This window comes from Poeciliopsis prolifica, unplaced genomic scaffold (genome assembly GCF_027474105.1).
Source record: "Poeciliopsis prolifica strain line A6 unplaced genomic scaffold, Auburn_PproV2 SCAFFOLD035, whole genome shotgun sequence".
Classification (NCBI taxonomy): Eukaryota; Metazoa; Chordata; class Actinopteri; order Cyprinodontiformes; family Poeciliidae; genus Poeciliopsis; species Poeciliopsis prolifica.
This window is the reverse complement of record NW_026562410.1, coordinates 4,945,821-4,964,988: the sequence shown is the minus strand read 5'-3', so window position 1 is coordinate 4,964,988 and position 19,168 is coordinate 4,945,821. Positions and strand designations below refer to the sequence as shown.

At 39.3% G+C, this 19,168-nt stretch overlaps 2 protein-coding genes across 4 annotated transcripts in view; one reads left to right on the top strand and one right to left on the bottom strand.

Moving 5' to 3' along the window:
• The window catches only part of ap3b1a (adaptor related protein complex 3 subunit beta 1a), a 52,598-nt gene extending 45,541 nt beyond the window's left edge, over positions 1-7,057 (bottom strand). The window contains exons 1-3 of one of the 2 annotated variants that reach the window (XM_055052429.1): positions 6,742-7,057; positions 2,236-2,311; positions 2,051-2,125 (exon numbers count right to left, since the gene is read on the bottom strand). In XM_055052429.1, the coding sequence (XP_054908404.1) occupies positions 2,051-2,125; positions 2,236-2,311; positions 6,742-6,866 (276 nt within the window). In that variant the 5' untranslated portion in view covers positions 6,867-7,057. Of the gene's footprint in view, positions 1-2,050; positions 2,126-2,235; positions 2,312-3,836; positions 4,294-6,741 lie in introns of those variants that run through there. The other variant, XM_055052430.1, reaches the window with a different exon arrangement.
• Positions 7,058-7,453: 396 nt separating this feature from the next.
• On the top strand, positions 7,454-18,667 carry LOC129374195 (secretory carrier-associated membrane protein 1-like). Of its 2 annotated transcripts, none has more exons than XM_055052468.1 (9): positions 7,454-7,703; positions 11,993-12,070; positions 12,860-12,967; positions 13,264-13,375; positions 13,776-13,904; positions 16,034-16,193; positions 16,280-16,381; positions 17,290-17,407; positions 17,475-18,667. In XM_055052468.1, exons 1-9 carry the CDS (start codon positions 7,647-7,649, stop codon positions 17,622-17,624), a joined length of 1,014 nt encoding a protein of 337 aa, XP_054908443.1. In that variant the 5' UTR covers positions 7,454-7,646; the 3' UTR covers positions 17,625-18,667. The 2 variants fall into 2 exon arrangements, with proteins under 2 accessions (XP_054908443.1, XP_054908444.1); XM_055052469.1 differs by lacking the exon at positions 7,454-7,703 and adding an exon at positions 10,651-10,846.
• The last annotated feature ends 501 nt before the right edge of the window (positions 18,668-19,168 follow it).

Here is a 19,168-nt window from a genome sequence, read left to right as displayed (position 1 = left end):
AGTTGATTTCAGCTGGAGGTCAGGAGAAAGGTTACATTTCAGGTACAATCATGGACAGTTTCAGCCAGTAATTGGGCGTGTGCGTTCTAGTCCAGCACGTATTGACCAGCAGCAGAGCAGCACAGTTCTCAATCATCATTCTGGTCATTACTGCTGAAATTAACGGCATTACTCACCATAAAAAAGGAGGCACAACCAATCTGCCCTCAAGGATCTGCTCCCTTCAACCAAAAAAAATAAAAAAAAAAACTTCTATGCTGACTTAAAAAAAATAAGCCAATGTTTTGGAATTGGTTTAAAATATTGAAGAAAAAATTCTAAACTGGTTGGAAAAAAAAAATCTTTTTTAATTTTTGTTTAAAAAAAAAAACCAAACTTTAATTGATTAAAAAAACTTAACCAATTTTTTAAAAATGGTTTTAAAAAGTTGAACAGCCAATGTAATGTAAAACTGATTTCAGAAGAAAAAAAATTGTTTCTGAATCAAACTCTGACCCTTTCAGTATTAGAAAGACACTGAAAGATTTGAATCTCTATCTCACACACACGCACGCACACACACCCACCCACACACACACACACACACACGCACACACTTTTTTTCTGCAAATAACTATAAATCTAGACCAAAAGACAGAGCAAAACACACAGCTTCAGAGTGTGTGAGAATCACAGAGCAGAAATGATTAAAATAAAAATAAAAAGCTTTCATATGAAATCGCAGCAGCTGTCAGCAAAATGCACTCGCGCTCTTCGGCTTGCGCAGTAATTAGTGCGACTCTGTGGCCACTCGCAGGGGCGGGAGGGAGGTGAGCAAGAATGAGTGAGGCGGCCATTTTTAGAGAAGGACACGCACATACACACTGGAAAGAGCCGGGGAAAGACGAGAGAGACGAGATGAAGTAAGAAGACCTCACACAACCCGAGCAGCTGGTGCAGCCGAGGCAGGAGAGAGGAGATGTGACTGCAGAGCACCTCTGTTCAATTATATCCGCCGGCCTGTCCCCGGTCCCTGCCGCCCAGCTGCTTCGGCGCCTTGACTCGAATGCGGCGCCCGGCCTCTGGCCCCCTGCTCACATGCTAGCCCCCTTTGCGCATCGTGATTTATTCTGCTGCTGCTAATCAATATTCACAGGCACTGGGCATGGACCCCCTTCTGGAACAGCTGCTTAGAGTTTGGTCATTTGCTAAAATCAGCTTCGCGGGGAGGATATCGAGGCCCGTCCTCTGGATGAAAGAAACTCTCAACATGTTTGAGTCTCATAACCCCCCCCAAAAAGAAACAAAACTATGTGTTATGTTTGTGTATGATGCACTACTTTTCAAGTTAAAAAAAATCTAATTAAAACCCATTAAATTTTGTGGTTGTAACTATGATAAACTTTTCTGGACGATAAATTGTTCCAGGAGTTATTGCCATAAACGATAATATTGTTGCTTTGAGACCATTTTCAAGCAATATAATGTTAATGGTATAATAATAATGCGAGAGCAAATTCTCAAAAATGAATAAACTTTCAGTTCTATTGAACATTTAATACTGGAACTGGAAGATATTTTAAATATCCAAAATAAATAAATAAAAGAAGAAATAAAATGAATTATGAAGTTTCTGTAAACAAAATTGTCCTTCCAAAAAAAATGAGACCATAGCACCAGACTGAAGACTTTTGTCATCCAGTTTTTGGTAGAAAGAGAGAAAAGAGAACAACAGCAAACAATGCAATTTCATTTAATTTATCATGCAATTAACTGATTTATTGCTTTTGCAAAAGGCCTGGTTGTAATATAAATGAAAGAATCTACAGAAGCCAAACATAGACAAACGAAGATAAATCTGGATCCATTTGAAACAGAATCAGCTTTTTATAAAATATCCTGATTTAATTAGGTCATCCACTGCATGGATAATAACAACGCCGCAACTCAATTAAGCCGTCCACATGATTCAATTCTTGCTGTATGTGAGGAAATTTGTTCCAGCGCCAGGCTAGCAGAAACCACGTGGCGAGTCATGCCAACATGAAATGAATCATCAATGGTGTCATACCTCAATGTTCTTGCTTGCGACATTCTTCACCACCGCCGGAAACAAGTCAGATGCATTTTTCCCCTTAGAAATGAGCTAAAAGGAATACAAATATGTGAGTATATATACATAGTAGTTGTGGTAGTTTTTTCTAAAAAAAAAAAAAAAAAAATGTAAGAATGGCAAATAAATCAGAATGAACTCACTTGAACGATCCTCTTCATGGCCTCCAGTTTGAGGGACTCCTTGTTGCTCTCCAGCATCTCTTTCAGGTCTTCGTTTCTGGGAACAGGAAGACATTTCTGCTCAATGTTTCAGCTGGAACATCGTGTGCCAACAAAGGCTATTTAACTAATCAGTTTCAAAGTTTCGACTGGGTCAAAGGTGCTGTGAAATCCCCACGTTCTGGACACCTGGATCCATTTCACCCAAAGCCACACGTTTAAGTGGCTATCTTTGTGGGGACTTTCCATTGACTTCCATTCATTTTTACAGCCTGAACCTTACCATTATCGTAACCCTACGTGCCTAAAACAGACCAAAACTCAATCTACAAATCTACCCCTGACCCAGAAACAGCATTTCGTCTTATGGGGACCACACAAGTTCCCACAAGGAGCAGTGGGTCCCCACAAACGCAAAGGTAACGCTGCACAACAGCGGCACAGTCTGACAACAACGCTGTCCTCTGAAAAGGTTGCGATAAACCGGCTCATTGTTGGCATGACGACAATGATCACGTTTTAGGAAGACAACAGGCTAACTCACAATGGTTGTTCTCAGTGTCCCATGTGGAGAACAGCAGGACATTGTTACCAGTCAACTGTTTCGGCGAACTCTCAGACGGTTCCTATGACAAGCAGGGTTACCTTTTGTTGAGGCTAATTGATGCAAAACTCTGCAGATGCCTTAATTCATTCCACCTTGAATGTAAAAGTGTAGAGATGCAACAATCTGATGTCAATATCTGTATCGGTCCTGATATTGCTAAGAATTCTAGATGGGATATCTCTGACAATGTGCCCGATCCTTAATGATGGATCTATTCAGTCTAATCCTATGTTTTGTGCTCTGAGCGACTTCATGCCTTGTTTTTATTTTACATTATATTTAAAATTCCCAATTGGACTTTCTGTACAATTTGAAAGAAAGGTTATTCACATTTTATCCACCTTTTCCACTTCTGATACAAAAACGACAATGCTGAATTGATTTAAAGTATTTCTTTTTTTAAACAGACATAAAACTACTGAATTATAAATGTATTTGATTACTCTGCACCAGTGGAGCACATTCAAATACACCAATAGCTTCCCAAGCTTGGTCAAACATGTGAGGACAACTTTCATTTGTTCTGTCAGTGCAGTTAGAAGAGTAACAGCCAATGTAAAATAAATAATAAAGAAACTGAAGGAAACATTTGAATACCTTGAATAAACTGGAACAAACCTTCAATCAAATGGTTCAACAAGTGAAATTAGGAATTCTGAATGAATTGTAAAAGAGCTAAACATGACGACACTCAGAGGAAAAAAAAGCGTAAAATTAGGCTGAATAAATCTGATCTTATGAATTGGACACATTGATGCAAACCTGATATAATTTTTTTTTCCAATATCTGGACCGATACAGATTTCAGTATCAGATCGATGCATCTCTAGTTTCGCACATTAATACAGTAATTCCAATATTTGTGCTTCAAACCACCAAATCGCTTTTTTAATTCTCCAAACATTCTTCTGTCCACTTCATCTGGCTCAGTGACCAAGCAGACGTCTCTTCTCAGACAACGGCCTTACTGCTGTACCCAGCTTTGAGCGTCTCCTTGAGTTTAATGCCACCGGCGGCGTGCGTCAGGGCCTGCTCCTCCTGAGTGAGCTCAGGCTTCAGAGTGAGCTGCAAGCTCTCGGCGGACACCAGCACCGTCCTCATGGCCCCAGCCGCCTCCGAACGCAGCGACGAGAAACCGCCGTTCATCCTGCAGTGTCTTCTGACGGAAAGTCCACAAATGTTTGTTTCTTCTTCAGCTTCAGTCTGAAGTCGTCTTTTTTAGCCAAAGCCAGACACTGCTGGGAAAACGCCACAAGACAGGCTGCACGGACTTTGTCATTCACTTCTCTCTTCCTCTTCTGTTGTGCAAAAATAAAAAAAAAAGAAAAAGAAAGTCACAAGATGCCCCCTTCTAATGGCCGGTCATCCTTATGCCTGAGGATAGGGTTTGTTCACGTCCTGAGCTCCTGCTGCTGAATGGACGTCATTCGACCGTTTCTGCTCCCTGCTGGCACATGTGGCCCCGGCTGCCTCACCTGCCTCCTGGCTTTGTGTGCGACTCAACAACACTTCCCTCTTGGGGAAAAAGGAGGGCCTTATCTCGACTGGTGGGTAAACATAGAGCCACTTCTCCTCTGCTACCACCGTACGATAATCCACACTTGGGCCGACACAGCCGGGGTCTGCATGCCCTGCCAAGTTTGGCAGGCGAGGCCAACAGGACAGGCCTTTAATCAAAGATAGCCAAGCCAGGATGAATGTGAGGAAATAGCCTTGAAGACATGGAGTACAAAAGAAGGGAGGGGCTTTTTATATTGTACATGGAGAAATCTGGCTTATGACAAATTTAGTTTTGGCCCGTTTGAAACCCAGATTGTTTTCTTTGAAGGGATGGCTTGACTGAATACAGAAGAGGAAACCGTAGTTATGGAGGAAAGCTGTGTTTCTGTTGATGTGTTATGCATTTTCCATCCATGTAGTATCATTTTATAGCACAAACACATAACCCAGTAGCTATAAAAACAATACATGTATTAAATATGACTTAAAAGAAATTTGATGACTTGAAATTGGGCCTTCGTCTCTTTAAGACGCCCCTGCTCTTTCCAACACTCAGCACTTCATCACAACAACAAACCTATATTATGCATTTACAAACATTCATTAGAGCACCAGACTGAGAAATAGTTTGTGTAATGAGCTCAGCAGAAGCACCAGGTGTTTGCTAATTGTTTCTGCTAGTCTGAAGGAGCTGTGTGGGGGAGTTGCGTCACAGAGCTGCTTTGTGATGTGAAAGCTCGGCTTTTATAAACAACACTTCAGGCATACATTTGATGAGGGAATAACTATACATTATGATCAATTGCTCAAAAAAAGTTGCATTTATATAGTGCTGCCTCTTTAAAGTATATATATTTTAAAAGCCTGTAATGTGACATTCTTTTCCTAACACAGGATTTAACATAATGTCTTCCCACCTTTTGCAACTATAACAGCTTCCACTCTTCTGGGACGACATTTCCTAAGGTAAGGAAATGTATCTATAGAAACCTTTGTTCATTCTTTCGGCGTCATTATTTATAGCATTAAGGCCAAAATATAAAAATAAATAAGTAAAAAGTTCTCTTATCACACACCTCAGATAACTTAAAATCTGAAGCTCTCTACATTAATGTGTTTGACTTTAACAGTAATGGATCCAAAAGCTGATTAAGGTTGTGATTTGCTGACCTCTGGTGGTCGCTTTCTGAAGTGTTAAAAATAATAAAAAAGAAACTGCAACATCCTAACTATGTAGCCTCCTTTAAACCAAACTAAATTGAAGAATAAACAATGGTGTGAACAGTTTTGCATCTCGAAAAGGTGTTTGACATTCTTATCGCATCTTTGCTACAACAGTCACAGTTTGCAAAACTATATCAGAATGTAATTGAGCCGTTTCCTACACCTCACACTAGAAAGATGTTGTAAAATTCTGCTTTTCAATTATTGATTTTGAAAAATTAAAAGCATTACAATGTAAAATAAATAAATAAATAAAAAAAAACATGACAAAGTTACACACCGACATGAAGATTAGGCAAACAGCCCACAAACATGGAGCAAAAAATGACTTAAAGCCAATCAAAAACAATAAACTAGTAAATGTAAATTTGATCGAGAGATGCACAGATCGAGCTTTTTTTCTGGTCACTTCAAATTTCCAGCTCAATTCCAGTTTTTTTTTTACTCCAAGAACTCAAACAGAAAAAATTTCCAACATAAAATGAAAGAAATACAAGTTTCACTAGCTTGTCCCCAAAGTATCGTATAATTTATTGTGGGAGATTTCTTGTAAAAATGTTGATTTATCGCAATAAGTTCCAATTAATAATGCGTAGGGGGAAAAAACTCACTGTATTGGGATTATTTTCTCCACCTTTTCATGTAGGCATTAATAACTTCCAATAAATTGCACAGGATGACTAAAGTGATATAAATAAAAATCAGTTCCATATGAAGGAGACAATTTCAAACATCTTTCAAGAGTGGCATTTGATTTGGAAGCCTTTGATTGCTGTGCCTTAAAAAAAAGGGAGAGACTGAAAAGGAGTGTTTTATCATCATCACGATAAACATCAACCGAAAATATCGTGATGAAATCTGAAGCCCATATCGCCAACTCCGAATTCTGAAACTTTGCGCACCAGCATAACAAAGCGTGAACACAAAACGGTGGCGTGGACGAGGTTATTACTTTTGTTAGAGTCAGCTGAAGTTAAAGGGATGTAGTTGGGGCTCACATGACGGGTCAAAGGTCCCTAATGATGGTGTGCAACAAGGAACGCTAGCAAGTCTTTGTTGATGCTGGCAACTGCAAACAGCTACATGGTGTCGACCACAAACCCGTTCACTCGGAACCTCGGAACTATTCGGAAGTGAAACACGTGGAGTCGACTTACTTCTTGAAGTCGGTGCTGAAAAGTCCAAAGGCGGCCCCGCTGCTGGAGGCGGAGGTCTCCTGCCCCGCTTCCACCGCAGCCTCCGCGCCTCCTTGCTGGTCGTTGTACAGAGCTGTGGTCGACATGACGTCGCTTCTGAAACTGACTCCCTCCGTGTATGTTTGGAGCGGTAAACGTCGCGTCACCTCGTCAGGAAAAATGTCAGCGTAGTGTCTTTTTTCTTCTTTTTTTAAAGTTCCTGCAGAGCTAAACTTCTTCCAGATTTGTTCACAACTTTTTCGCACGCAGAAGCGGAAGTGTGAGTTGGACAAGTTGGAATCACATGACCGGGCTTCAGCTGCAGGGCGGCCATAGATATACAGCGACTAGAGCCTGAAGCAAACGAAATAATGAAGTTCAGTTTTAAATTAAAAGCCCACTGACATAAAAACATTCAGTGAAATAATATATATATACGCACATATTAACAACCCGTGTTTTATTCTTAAAGACACATTAATTACTGACGCATTTGAGTAAATATTAACAGCTTTATCTGTGTATTTTTTTAATTGGTTATCTTTACCATCAGCAGTAAGTTCAAGAAGTTTTCAATAGTAACATTAAAATCTGAAATATTTCCGAATTAAAAAGCAGGTTTGGCTGCCTCTTCTTGTCCGCTTGCGTTTCCCGTCTGTGACGTTTCTGCACTTCCGCCTGACGTGTCCTCGCGTCACGCTCGATCCGGCGTTCTCCTCCAGGATACTGTTTCTGGAAGCGTCAACGTTCCCCCACCTCACCTCCACCTGGCCGTTGTTTCCTCCGAGCCGCCTCACCCGGCTTTCAGGCTTAAATATCACCAGAACCGCCGACGCATTAGACGGACGTGGACGGAACCGACGCGAAGCCGTCCGTTCAGTGGCAGAATGTCCGACTTCGACAGCAACCCATTCGCGGAGCAGGACTTTAGCAACCCGTTTCAGGTAACGCTAAGTTAGCCTCTTTAGCAGCTGTGTTCATGCAACATTAATAGCAACGACATGGCGACACGTTAGTCGGGAAAGTTTGGTACCGACTGGGTTCTGTGAAGGCACTGGAATAAAACTAGTTGAATTTGAAGACTTATATGAAATATAGAAATATACAGCAGGTGTTAGCGCGAACTCAACAGGTTTATACGCACTTAGTTGTTTACGTCTGACTTGGTTCATTTAGTTCATTTATACACTGAATTATATGTTCATATAGAAAATTAACAAGATATTAAATACCTGAGTGATAAGCAGGGACTCAAAACAAAGCAGAGCTATGAGAGCATATTGTCTTTGTGTCAAAATGTCCCTCTTCTGTCTAGTGTGGGGACAGCTTGCCTTTGACCTCGAAGCTCCCCTATAAGTCATATCTGATGGTGCAAAGATGCACAAACGGCCATCAGTGGTTGGTTGAGGATTTTTTTTGGTGAGCCAGAAACTCAGTTATTAAAAAGGTATTTTTGACTGATTTAAGGAGGGTGAAATTCCTAAGAGGGTTCCCACCCAGGGCCGGATTTAGGAGAATAAGGGCCCCTGGGTTAGAGTTAGTTTTGGTGCCCTATCCACAAATAAATAAATAAAGCATTTTACTTATGCAAAGAACTGTGCACTAGTGGATAGATTTATGCATTAGATGGTTTGTCCCAAAAAAAAAACTATGACTTCCGAATTTTCAAATATACACATATACATTGATAAAATAATTTTTAAACTAAATTAAAACAGCATGTTTCACATGAGTCTATGAGTTTCATATAAAGTTCAACGTTTACTAAAAAACAAAAATGCAAAGTCTAAAACTTTGAGCCGCCCCAAAACTTTGGGTCCTGGGCTACTGCCCATACTGTCTCAAAAGTATAAAACAGATCAGCTATACTGTAATCCATTTGCCCTTCCTTTGGGTGTCATTCTGTCTTGAAGCCTGAATGAGCAACTTTCACATCTGTGTTTCATCTGACTTTATATTTAAACTACTCACTCTTACTGAAAATGGCTAACTTTGAGTCTTATTCCCTCGGTAAACCATGCACAAAGAAGAGTGTTGTAGTAATCATGACCTTGTAGAGTTTACGTGTAGTTAAAGCAGTAAAATATATAAACTTCCTATCTTCATCGCAGTATCACTGCTTGCTTGTTTTGTAGAATCTCATATTTTATATTGTACGCAAATTCTGCATTCCAAAAACACTAAAGAAAAGAAGGAAATGGTGTTTCCTTTGCCAAATTGTCATGATATTTATTTCATGAAAATTGTCATGAAATAAATATCATGACAATTTTCCCACATCTGTCGTTTTTAGGGCAAACCAAACATTTAATAGATAATTACGAAATGATCAAATTAGTTCACATCATCATCCACCCTAATTCCTTTCTAACAGAAGAAGTCGCTTTTAAGTTTTGTCTGGTTTTAGACTCTCATTGTATGATAATCTAAAGTACTAGCGTAATCACACAAAAAAGTCAATTAAAAACCTAAAACATCATCAGATTGCTTTCATTGTAAACTAAATCAACAATTATTCCTACTTCCTCATGAAGAATATGAGCATTATGAGTAAAATAGTTAAATAATCTAAATAGTAAAATAATTACAACTGTAAGATTTTTATCTATAGCACTTGTTTTTAGAGAATAAACGCTACTAAATTTAGCAGTTTATTCTGCAGAATATTGCCTCATTTGACTGTTTTTCTCTTTATAGAGTATCTCTGAGGTTTAGCTTTTAGCTTGTTGCTTATAACGGAGTTACCTTGTCATGAGTTGGGCGGCTCTCCCTTTGTTTTCCCTGCATAGGTCTCTGGATGTTTCAGTATCAGAAATATTTAAAATATATCTTGATTTGTGTTTCTTGTAGGCAAAGGAAAAGTGTAGTATCCATGCTTCAGCCAGCTGGCCGGCAGTGACTGTCTCTATTCTGTCTCATTAAATTAGCTTAAAACCAAAAGAGTGGAACAATAGGCCTGTCATGATAACAAATTTTGCTGGATGATTAATTGTCCCAGGAGTTATTGGGATAAATGATAATATTGCTCTTTTCAGACCTTTTTCAAGTAATGCAATGCAAGAACACATTGTCAAATATCAGTACATTTTCAATTCTAATGAATATTTAAACATTAGAACTGGAAGAGATTTTAACTATCCAAAAATAAACAAACAAAACATCAGAAAGGGCAAATAAAATGATGAAGATTCAGCAAACAAAATTGTCTTTCAACAGAAAGAGCTGGTTGAGACCAAAGCAGCAGAGATAAGATTTTTTTTGTCATCCAGTTTTTTTATAAAGAGAGAAAAGAGGAGGGGAAAAACACGATAAATCATGCAAATGGAAATTATTGAGCTTCATTTAATTTATCGTGCCATTTATTGTTTTGGAGCTTTCTGCAACACACCTAGCAAAGAACGGAAAATGTTTGAAATCTTTTGTAACCATGACAGCTTTGAAAATTAAGGAATCAATTTGAAAATGAATCTGATGTCGTCATCATCGAATGATGACGTACCCAGTAAATCATCCATTTCCTTCATTTCCAGATCCCGCGCAATGTCGGCCATTACCCTCGGCGCTATAATCAATACTTGATGGAATCATATGGTGGCATTATTGGCGACATATGGGGCGAATTGACCCTCTGGTCTTTGACTGTTTTGTCCTATTTCTCAGAAAGTAGGTTAATTATACTATGTCAGTGGTAAATATGGTAGACATTTTTATGCACGTCTACATTAAAAACAGTCTCCATGATGGAGGCATGCAGCAGGCAGAGCGTGCCAGATGATCTTTTGATGTTCCAAAAGAAGAAGGAAAAAAAAACATACACAGTTCATTTGCATTGGGTTTGTGGAGCCAGGCAGTAGGACAGCATTAAAATTTAAACGCAGTGTACACTGAAAAATTAACGACAGCGCTCCGGTGACGCCTCGTTTGCATGCGGAAGAGCTGCTGCGAGACATTTAAGAGTCGAGGAGAGACAATAAGAGGACATCACCGGGACTGGATGAGGCTGCCACTTTAGGAATAACCCAGATTGGATGTTTGTCTCCAGCAGCCATTTGAATGACACTCGCGCGAGGCTAACCGGCAGCTCATGGTAAGCCAATTATGAAACAGAACGGTGACGATATATTGTCATCTCTTGGGTGCAGGGACGAAGATTTGAATACAAATACCTGCATACCGGGGCTGTGCGACGTGGTTTGAAAATTAATTATTTTTATTTTGGCAAATCATTTCCGGTTTTAATTGATTTTTCTTGTTTGTTTTGTTTTGGGGACGCGAAACCTGTGACGCATGCGTCCGTGAATCACGCGTTTTACTTCTACACTTCTTCAATTTTACCAAATATTAAAGTCGTAAATTTATGTGAGGAAAAAAATTTTCAGGGGGAAACCCCCTCAAAACTGAGGGGCTCTTCAGTTCATGTTTGTTCTTCGAAATAGATTCAGTCTTATGCAGAATCGTTTCAAAGTTCTGCTGCTGATAATTCAATGCTAATGTGTTTAAAGATTCAATATTTCTGTTTAGTATTAGCTGTAAAACCTATATATAAGTATAACTTGAAAAGAACATCAACATTCTTCATTTAAATTGTTAGAATATTTTTTGTGTTGGAGGTCTCCTAAAATTACATTATTCTTCTAATTTTGCAGAGGTATTTGTGAAATCCGAATGTTTTCATGTCATAAAAAAACAAGAAATCTAATATACCGTCATAGAGTTTGCATAAAGTCCAAATGGAAGCTGTAAAACGCGCTTGTCAAAGAAAATGTTTGGCCAAATTGCTATTTTCCAAAAATTTAATCTTCAAAAACCAAAATTTTGATTAATTGATGAAATCAGTTTTTCGCTCTGCCCTAAATTATCCATGTTTTTGTTTACTTATTTATTTAAATTTTACTCAGGACACAGCTGTCATTTCTTAGCACTTTAGAGTTCTGATAGTTTTACAATTCAATAATTAGCTGGATTCTTATGAGAAACACGTGCCAGATGGTGCTCTTCTGTTTATGTGTCGGAAGCAGTGAAAAGGATCCTATTTGAACTCAAAAGGTCGACTATTTTTGATTTTGTCTTGTGAAAGTTATTGAGATGATCTTTCCTTTGCCAATATTGAATTGTAGACTAGTTTTGTTTGAACAAAGAGAGCTCTCATGCCCTCTCTCATGCTACTTTTCAAAATCCAAATCTTGTGATAGATTTGAAAGCACTGCCACATGAAGCCAATTGTCTGTTTCAGGATCCATCGGTGACACAAGCAAGACAGACGGCCACTGCAGGGCTAGAGGAGTACAACCCCTTCACAGATGCCAAACCAGTGAGTCTTTGAACACTCACAGATTTGCATATAAATTTTTTTTTTCTCTGAATTGATCCCTGATGCTCACTTTTTCCAAGTTAAAACCTGTAAACTCACTTGTCATCTTCTTTTATCAAGGCACAGTACTGCCACAGAAACAGGTAATCTAAATTTGAAACAGTTTTCAAATTTAGATTATTTCTGCAAGAAATGTTTACTCTGTTGGGCTGAAATAATTCATTGTGATTAATAAATAATTGAAATACTGGTCAACCAATTTAGTAACTGATTAATTGTTAACTAGAGCAAACAGACTCTTAAAAAAGTCAATTTGCTGAAAGAACAAATAGCTGCTCTCTTCATTTGGAGATTGGTGATTTTTGCTAAAAACATCCACATATGCCTGAAAAATAGAGAAAACGAGCAAAAACAAAACTAATGCTGAATATCTTCTTATAAAATGGATTTTTAAAAATATTTTGGGTTGATATTTTCTGTGAAATATTCCATCAGAATTCCCCTGAGGGAAATGGTTCACCCAGTGTTTCAATGCAGTGTTATCAGATTTTTATTGTCCTATTGGAAGAAGGTATGAACATGGTGATAACTCAGCATGTTCGCCATTTGAAGAAACATTAACTTTCTTATGTACTTGCAGCAGGTTTTTTCGTTTTGTTTTGGGGGGTTTTAAAGAGCATTTTCCATGTCACCTCATTGTCACACACTGTGAGATAGTTGCGGTCTCACAAAAAGAAAAAGAAAAAAAACACATTTAAATGGCTGTTTCCTTTTTTGGCTCCTGTTCAGAGTCCTATAGGTATGGCTCCCAGGAGTGCAGGCCCCGGGGCCACCACACAGCCTGCCATCATGAGGGCCTCAGAGGAGCCTCCAGCCTACTCACAACCTCAGGCGCAGGTACACCAATAAAAAAAAAACTGCATGTTTCGGGGTGGGGCCTGGAGGGATTCTGTAGTTTTGATGCAGATTTCTAGCCAAACAGCCCCCAGCATCACTGAGCCACTTCTAGGCAATTCATAGAACAAAATTTCCAAACCTCTTTTGGCCGGAGGCATCTGAACGCTGCAGGAGGCAACGTTTGGGAAGAGAGAATTTAGGTCTAGTCTGCAGGAGTAACAACACAAAAGCAAATGCAGAAGAACCCAAAATGTTTTCTGGCGTGTTGATGAATTCCTTCTGGATTGTGCTGGCAGGAGTCGTCAGGAGCAGCTTCTGAGCTTCTGCGGAGGCAGGAGGAGCTGGAACGCAAGGCGGCGGAGCTGGACCGGCGGGAGAGGGAGATGCAGTCCCTCAGCGCATCAGGAGGTCAGAGTGACCTATTTTGTAATTCCTACAAAAATATCTTAGCTAAACATTTATTTTCCACACAGATGTTCTCTCTTTAGCAATAATGAGTTGTTGTTTTTTTTGACAACTTGGTTTAACTTAGATCAAAATGGGGGAGGGCATCGCAGAAAGTTGGAGGGAAGATGAGAAAAAAAGGGGGAAGAAGAGAATAAAAACATTCTTAAAGTTGATGTTCACATATGTTGAAGCGTTTCTTGTGGCTTCGTCTGTTTGGGGAGCCGTGGCATAGAAAAGTTTGGAAACCCCCTGACTGGTATGATCACATTGAGAATTAAACGATTCTCAGATCTTTCTTTACTTTGTAACAGTTTTTTATGACATTTTGAGCTTTTAATTAACTGTATGTTGATTGATCCAGGCAGGAAAAACAACTGGCCTCCTCTCCCGGAGAAGTTCCCGGTGGGGCCGTGTTTCTACCATGACATCACCGTGGACATTCCTGTGGACTTCCAGAAGACGGTCAAAATCATGTACTACCTCTGGATGTGTGAGTAGCTTCTCACCTTTTAGGATTTACAAAGCCTTAACAACGCTTTTAGTGATCAGTTAACTGTTAACTGGAGGATAGATACTCTAAAAACGGGCAACACACTCAGAGCAGTTTAAGCATAAAGATTAAACTCAAATGAGTAGAATAAAGACTCAATGTTACCAAATATTAAAATTATGAGGAAAAGTAGTTTTAATGAGATCAGATTTTGAATCGTTATAAACATCTGACATAACCCTCTTTCTTTGAAATGATCATTTCGTGTCCTGGTGCTCATAATAATTTCATTGTCATGTTCTAGAATGAAACATGAGAATGTTGGTTATCATTGGGTTAGTTACTTTAAACCACAATGAAGAGTAACTCTGCATTATATTCCACATTTCCACATTTCTGCTTCAACCACCTAATATACAACCTTATTCTGCTTTTTTTCTGGTAATATTGACATTATTCTCATATTTATTTATTTAGTATTGACTTTACTGTAGTCTATTTACTTTATTCTTGTATAATTCTTAATTTATTGTCATTTGTTCTCACAATATTATGACCTTATTCTCAAAATGAAAAACGTTTTGTCTCCTAAGCCTGCCGCTAATAGTCTCCCATACAAACTGCTCAATAAAATACACGCAAGATTGTGCTTGAAAGATGACAGAGACAAAAACAAAAGAAGTTCAGGGGTGTAAATACGTTTTGCAAGGCACTGTATTGTTATTATTGCCTTCACCGGGGGGTTATTTAAGTTAAACAGAGTCTCAGTTGTTTAGTCCAAGCGGCTCTCGTCACCCCTGAATAAAAGCTGAGGTCTTGCAGCTGGTGCGCGAGTGTAAACTAGAAGATGAAGGACTCTGTGTAGGAATTCAGTCGCCACATGACAAACACGTGTTGTGTGATCATGTGGTCCAACGAAAGGAATGGGTCAGGTGATTCCTTAAAGGTTGCTGTGGTCCACATCCAGACCTAAAAGAGAACATTAGCATTCAGCCAACAAAGTCTAGTGAACAGACTCTGTCTTGAGTCTGTTCACCAGCAGCCTTGTGTCATATTCCACACTGTGATGTGAAATCCCAGAGTCAGGCAAACTCTGTGCTTTTAGTAGTTATTAGGACTCAGAGAGCAAATGCTAAAGAAAATTTAAGTGTACTTGTTTTGTTTTTCCAAACCAACATGTTGAAATATTAAGCATCCATTTTCTTCTGCCCACTGGGGTTTATTGATTAATGAACTAATCTAAAGTTGATTGATCGTATTGTTCAATTGACGATAATTTGATGAGTGGCCATTTTCTTTAAACTCTTGTTTTCTCTTGCACAAAGAGCGGCGTCAGTATTTTCATAACGTAAAGGGCTTAATTTTTCATAATAAGCTGTTTTTTTGTTTTGTTTTTTTATTTAGGTTTTTTTTTTAAGTCGTTACATTTTAACATTATTTTGTGAGCTGTTTGAAATACTGACTGAACAAACAGAAAATTGTGTTTTTTTTTCACACGATTCAACTAACAATACAGGAATTTGTGTTCTACTGTAAAGAGATAAAAGATGAAAAGAATGGAATCTATGAAGCACTTAATTCCCCATGAACTGAGAGCTGTTCATACAGAAGTACAGTCTGCAAGAAACGCTGAGACTTCACTCCTTGAAGTGCATCAACTCACAACAGATCTCAGAATCGACGTTGCTGATTGGCTCCATGTTTTCGTAGCATAGCAGTAGTTTCTGAATGAGAAGTTGACGCAGGTCAGGTGAATGAGCGCTATTAAAAGTCATAACTTTAAAAACTTGGCAAAGTTCATATTTTAAATTAGAACAGTATAAAGTGCCTTTTGCATCCCACACAGAATTCTGTTCAGACCGTTTCTCTTACCCATTATACTGCGACTTCATCATCTTTAGTCCTGTGTCCACTGGAATGGCCAGCAGTTCCCTCCCCTGGATGGAGGCCAAACTACAACATTAAAAGGAGGTCTAAGGAGACATTATTAGTTAGTTGACTGGAATTCATTCTGATCTAACAAGCCATTAATTGATAGTTAATTTGAAGTCAATGAATTGTTTGCATCCCTAAAGTCTTACAGTCCCAGTTTCAGTCGTCGCTCCTTCATCCTCCTATCCTGCTTTCAGTTCACGCTGGGACACTGCTGGCCAACCTGGTGGGCTGCCTGGCCTGGTTCTGTGTGGACGCGGCACGCGGAGTGGACTTTGGCTTGTCCATCCTCTGGGTGCTGCTCTTCACGCCTTGTTCTTTTGTCTGTTGGTACAGACCGCTTTACGGAGCATTCAGGTACACAGATCTGCAGGAAAAGACAAATGGTACAGGCGACGTTTCCTGTTTCACTCATATTTTTCTCTTTGTTGTTCTTCCTGCAGGAGCGACAGCTCTTTCAGATTTTTTGTCTTCTTCTTTGTGTACATCTGTCAGTTTGGCGTCTACGTCCTCCAGAGTATTGGGATCACTGGCTGGGGTGCGAGGTGAGACGATGAGGTTAAACGTTTTGTGTTTTCAGCAGAATGTATTTCACTTATATCGTAGGATTATGACTAAAAGTTTGCGTATCACAGGAAATGTGCAAAAATGGGAGTATTTTATTTTTTTTAGCATTTGGTAGGAGATTTATGTTCTGATGGAAATCAGAGAATTTGTGGCAAAACTTAAAAATTGCCGTTCGCAATCCAGACAGATTAGACGTAAGGTTGTGTATGCCTATTTTGTAAATGACTACATGCACAAATATGACTTTCTAGATCTGCCCGGCTGGTTGCGACGTGCCCCAAAACACATCTTGAACTGACAAGAAATGCAAGTTTGTAAACGGTGCATTCAGACTAGCCCTGTTTAATTCGCTTTCAGCAAACTCTAGTTGGTTTGCCTAGAAAGTCCTGTTCGTTTGGGGAGTTTGATTGAGTGATTGAACTCTGGTCCACATAAAAACCAGGAAGGTTGAACTGAGCTGTGGCACGCTTCAAAGGCATATATGGATGCTAAGCATACTAAATATACAAAAGCAGGAAGTGCTCTGGAGCACGTTTTGCTACTTTGGGTGAGCACGATTAAAACAAATGTCCGGTTCTAGGACTAGCAGAAGAAACAGCTTGTGGTCTATTACCAAAAACAAAATAGATCCTACAATCACTAAAATCTGACGCCACTCCATTTCTGTTTACAATTCACGAAGATGGAAATTGTGTTCAGTGTCTTGAAATGTTTGTGTCATTTCCTTAAGTTTATCTTCACACTTTGTGGCAAAGTGTAAAGATAAATATGAGTATTTAATGCAGGAAATGACATGTTTTTTGGTTTTGGTTTCATGTTTTTTGAAAGAAATATCACTGCGTCTGTAGAGTTATTAATGTTCTGTCGTGCCGCTCCTCCATCTTAGCGGTTGGATCTCGGCTTTGACTGGCCTGAACAAAAGCATCCCAGTGGGCATCCTGATGATCCTCATTGCAGTTCTCTTCACCTCCCTGGCTGTCCTGTCCCTCATTATGTTCAAGAAGGTAAGCCTCTCACAGATTCGTCAAACCTTTGTGAACGAATGAGATGAACCCTCTGGTTGTCTTTCAGATCCACGCGCTCTACCGTACCACTGGCGCCAGCTTCGAGAAGGCCCAGCAGGAGTTTGCCACTGGCGTCATGTCCAACAAGACGGTTCGGACGGCAGCCGCCAACGCCGCCTCCACGGCTGCGCAAGGAGCGTTCAAAGAGCAAGTCTAATCAACGTGAAGAGCTCAGTCCCCTCTCGCCATCCTCTCTTATTGAGCCTCCCTCCAGCTGTCAGACGGGAACTGAGGAGGTTAACAAGCGGCCTTTGATCTGACATTCAAGAACAATCTCACCCTCCATGAGAAACAATCACCTGGAACGTTCCTGGGACCCGGCCGTGTTGCGCACTCTGGAACCTCCTCTTAACCACTTAACCTGCGTGCTTGACTTCCTCTGTGTGTGTGTGTGTGTGTGTGTGTGTGTGTGGTGTGTGTGTGTGTGTGTGTGTGGGTTTGTGTGTCTGTGCGTGCGTGTGTGTGTGGCCGAGCTAATAAATGCTTGTGTGCCTTTTTGGATGTTTGCTGTTGCCTGTAGGATCAGGAACAGATACTTGACTCTCTGTCTCTTCGGGACGTTTGTTCCCTCCATTAACCACTTCACAATACTTTGACCTCTCGTTCAAATCACTTGATAGTAATTAGTTTATTATTGGGTGAAAAGAAAATGCAAAAATGTCTTCTGGTAACTTTTAATCTATGCTAAAATCAAAAGGTGCATAACTTAAGACCAGGGCCCCCTAGTGGAGGGAGTGTGTATTTCTAAAAGATGGATGCTGTGCATTCTTGGTCATAACCTTGTATTTTTTTTCATCCTTGCTTTTTTTCTCTCCAAACTTTAATGCAAATCCTGGAAGTCTTAACATAATTCACTCAAAATCTTAGACTCTCCAATCAAGTCTGTGTTGCATTTTTATACACAGTAGTTAAGCAGATGAAGGTAGTGCAAAAACATTCAATTGAAGAAACTCATATCAGCAGCTGTAATAGAAACATTGACCTCTAGATGGCAGTGTTGACTAACCAGCAAACCAGATATTCCATCAAATCATGACTTGTCCATCCTATTCTTTCCCTTCTTTTTTTTTGTACATTTAAAGAAACAAGTTTGAGATATTTAACTTCTATTTGATGTCATTTGCTTTGAAACTTTTCTCCAATTTTGCAATTATTGTTGAAAAAGTAAACTATTTATTCTTTTTTTTTTTTTTTTGACATGTTTTTTTTTTTTTTTTTTTGCTTGTTTCATTCGGCGTACTCTTTCCATTGTGCAATCCAAAGAACGTGGCACTTTAAATTTGGAAGTACGGTTCAGGCTCCGATGAAGACGATGGCTATGAAGCACCGTCAGTGCATTTTATCTTCTGAAAGAAAAAAACAAATCATTTGGATATCTATTTTTCTAGAGATATTACGAGCCCCACGGTGCTTTCCAATGCTTGAATGTTTCCTCAATCACAGTTTGTGTTATGAAGTGTAACAGCCACAAAAGCCTTTGAAGGAAGATGTATAAAAAAAAGGTCTTTATTTACTGTCCATATCCCATCAATGATGTTACAAAGCAAGGAGAGGTCATAAATGAAAGAAGGGTATTTCTGCATGGTACCTACTGATTTTTTTTTTTAATTTGATGAATAATGTAAAACTGAGAGAAGTGCTTAACTTGTATGCAGTGTGTTTATGTAGATGCACAGTGGCTTCAGGTTATTCCTTACAGTC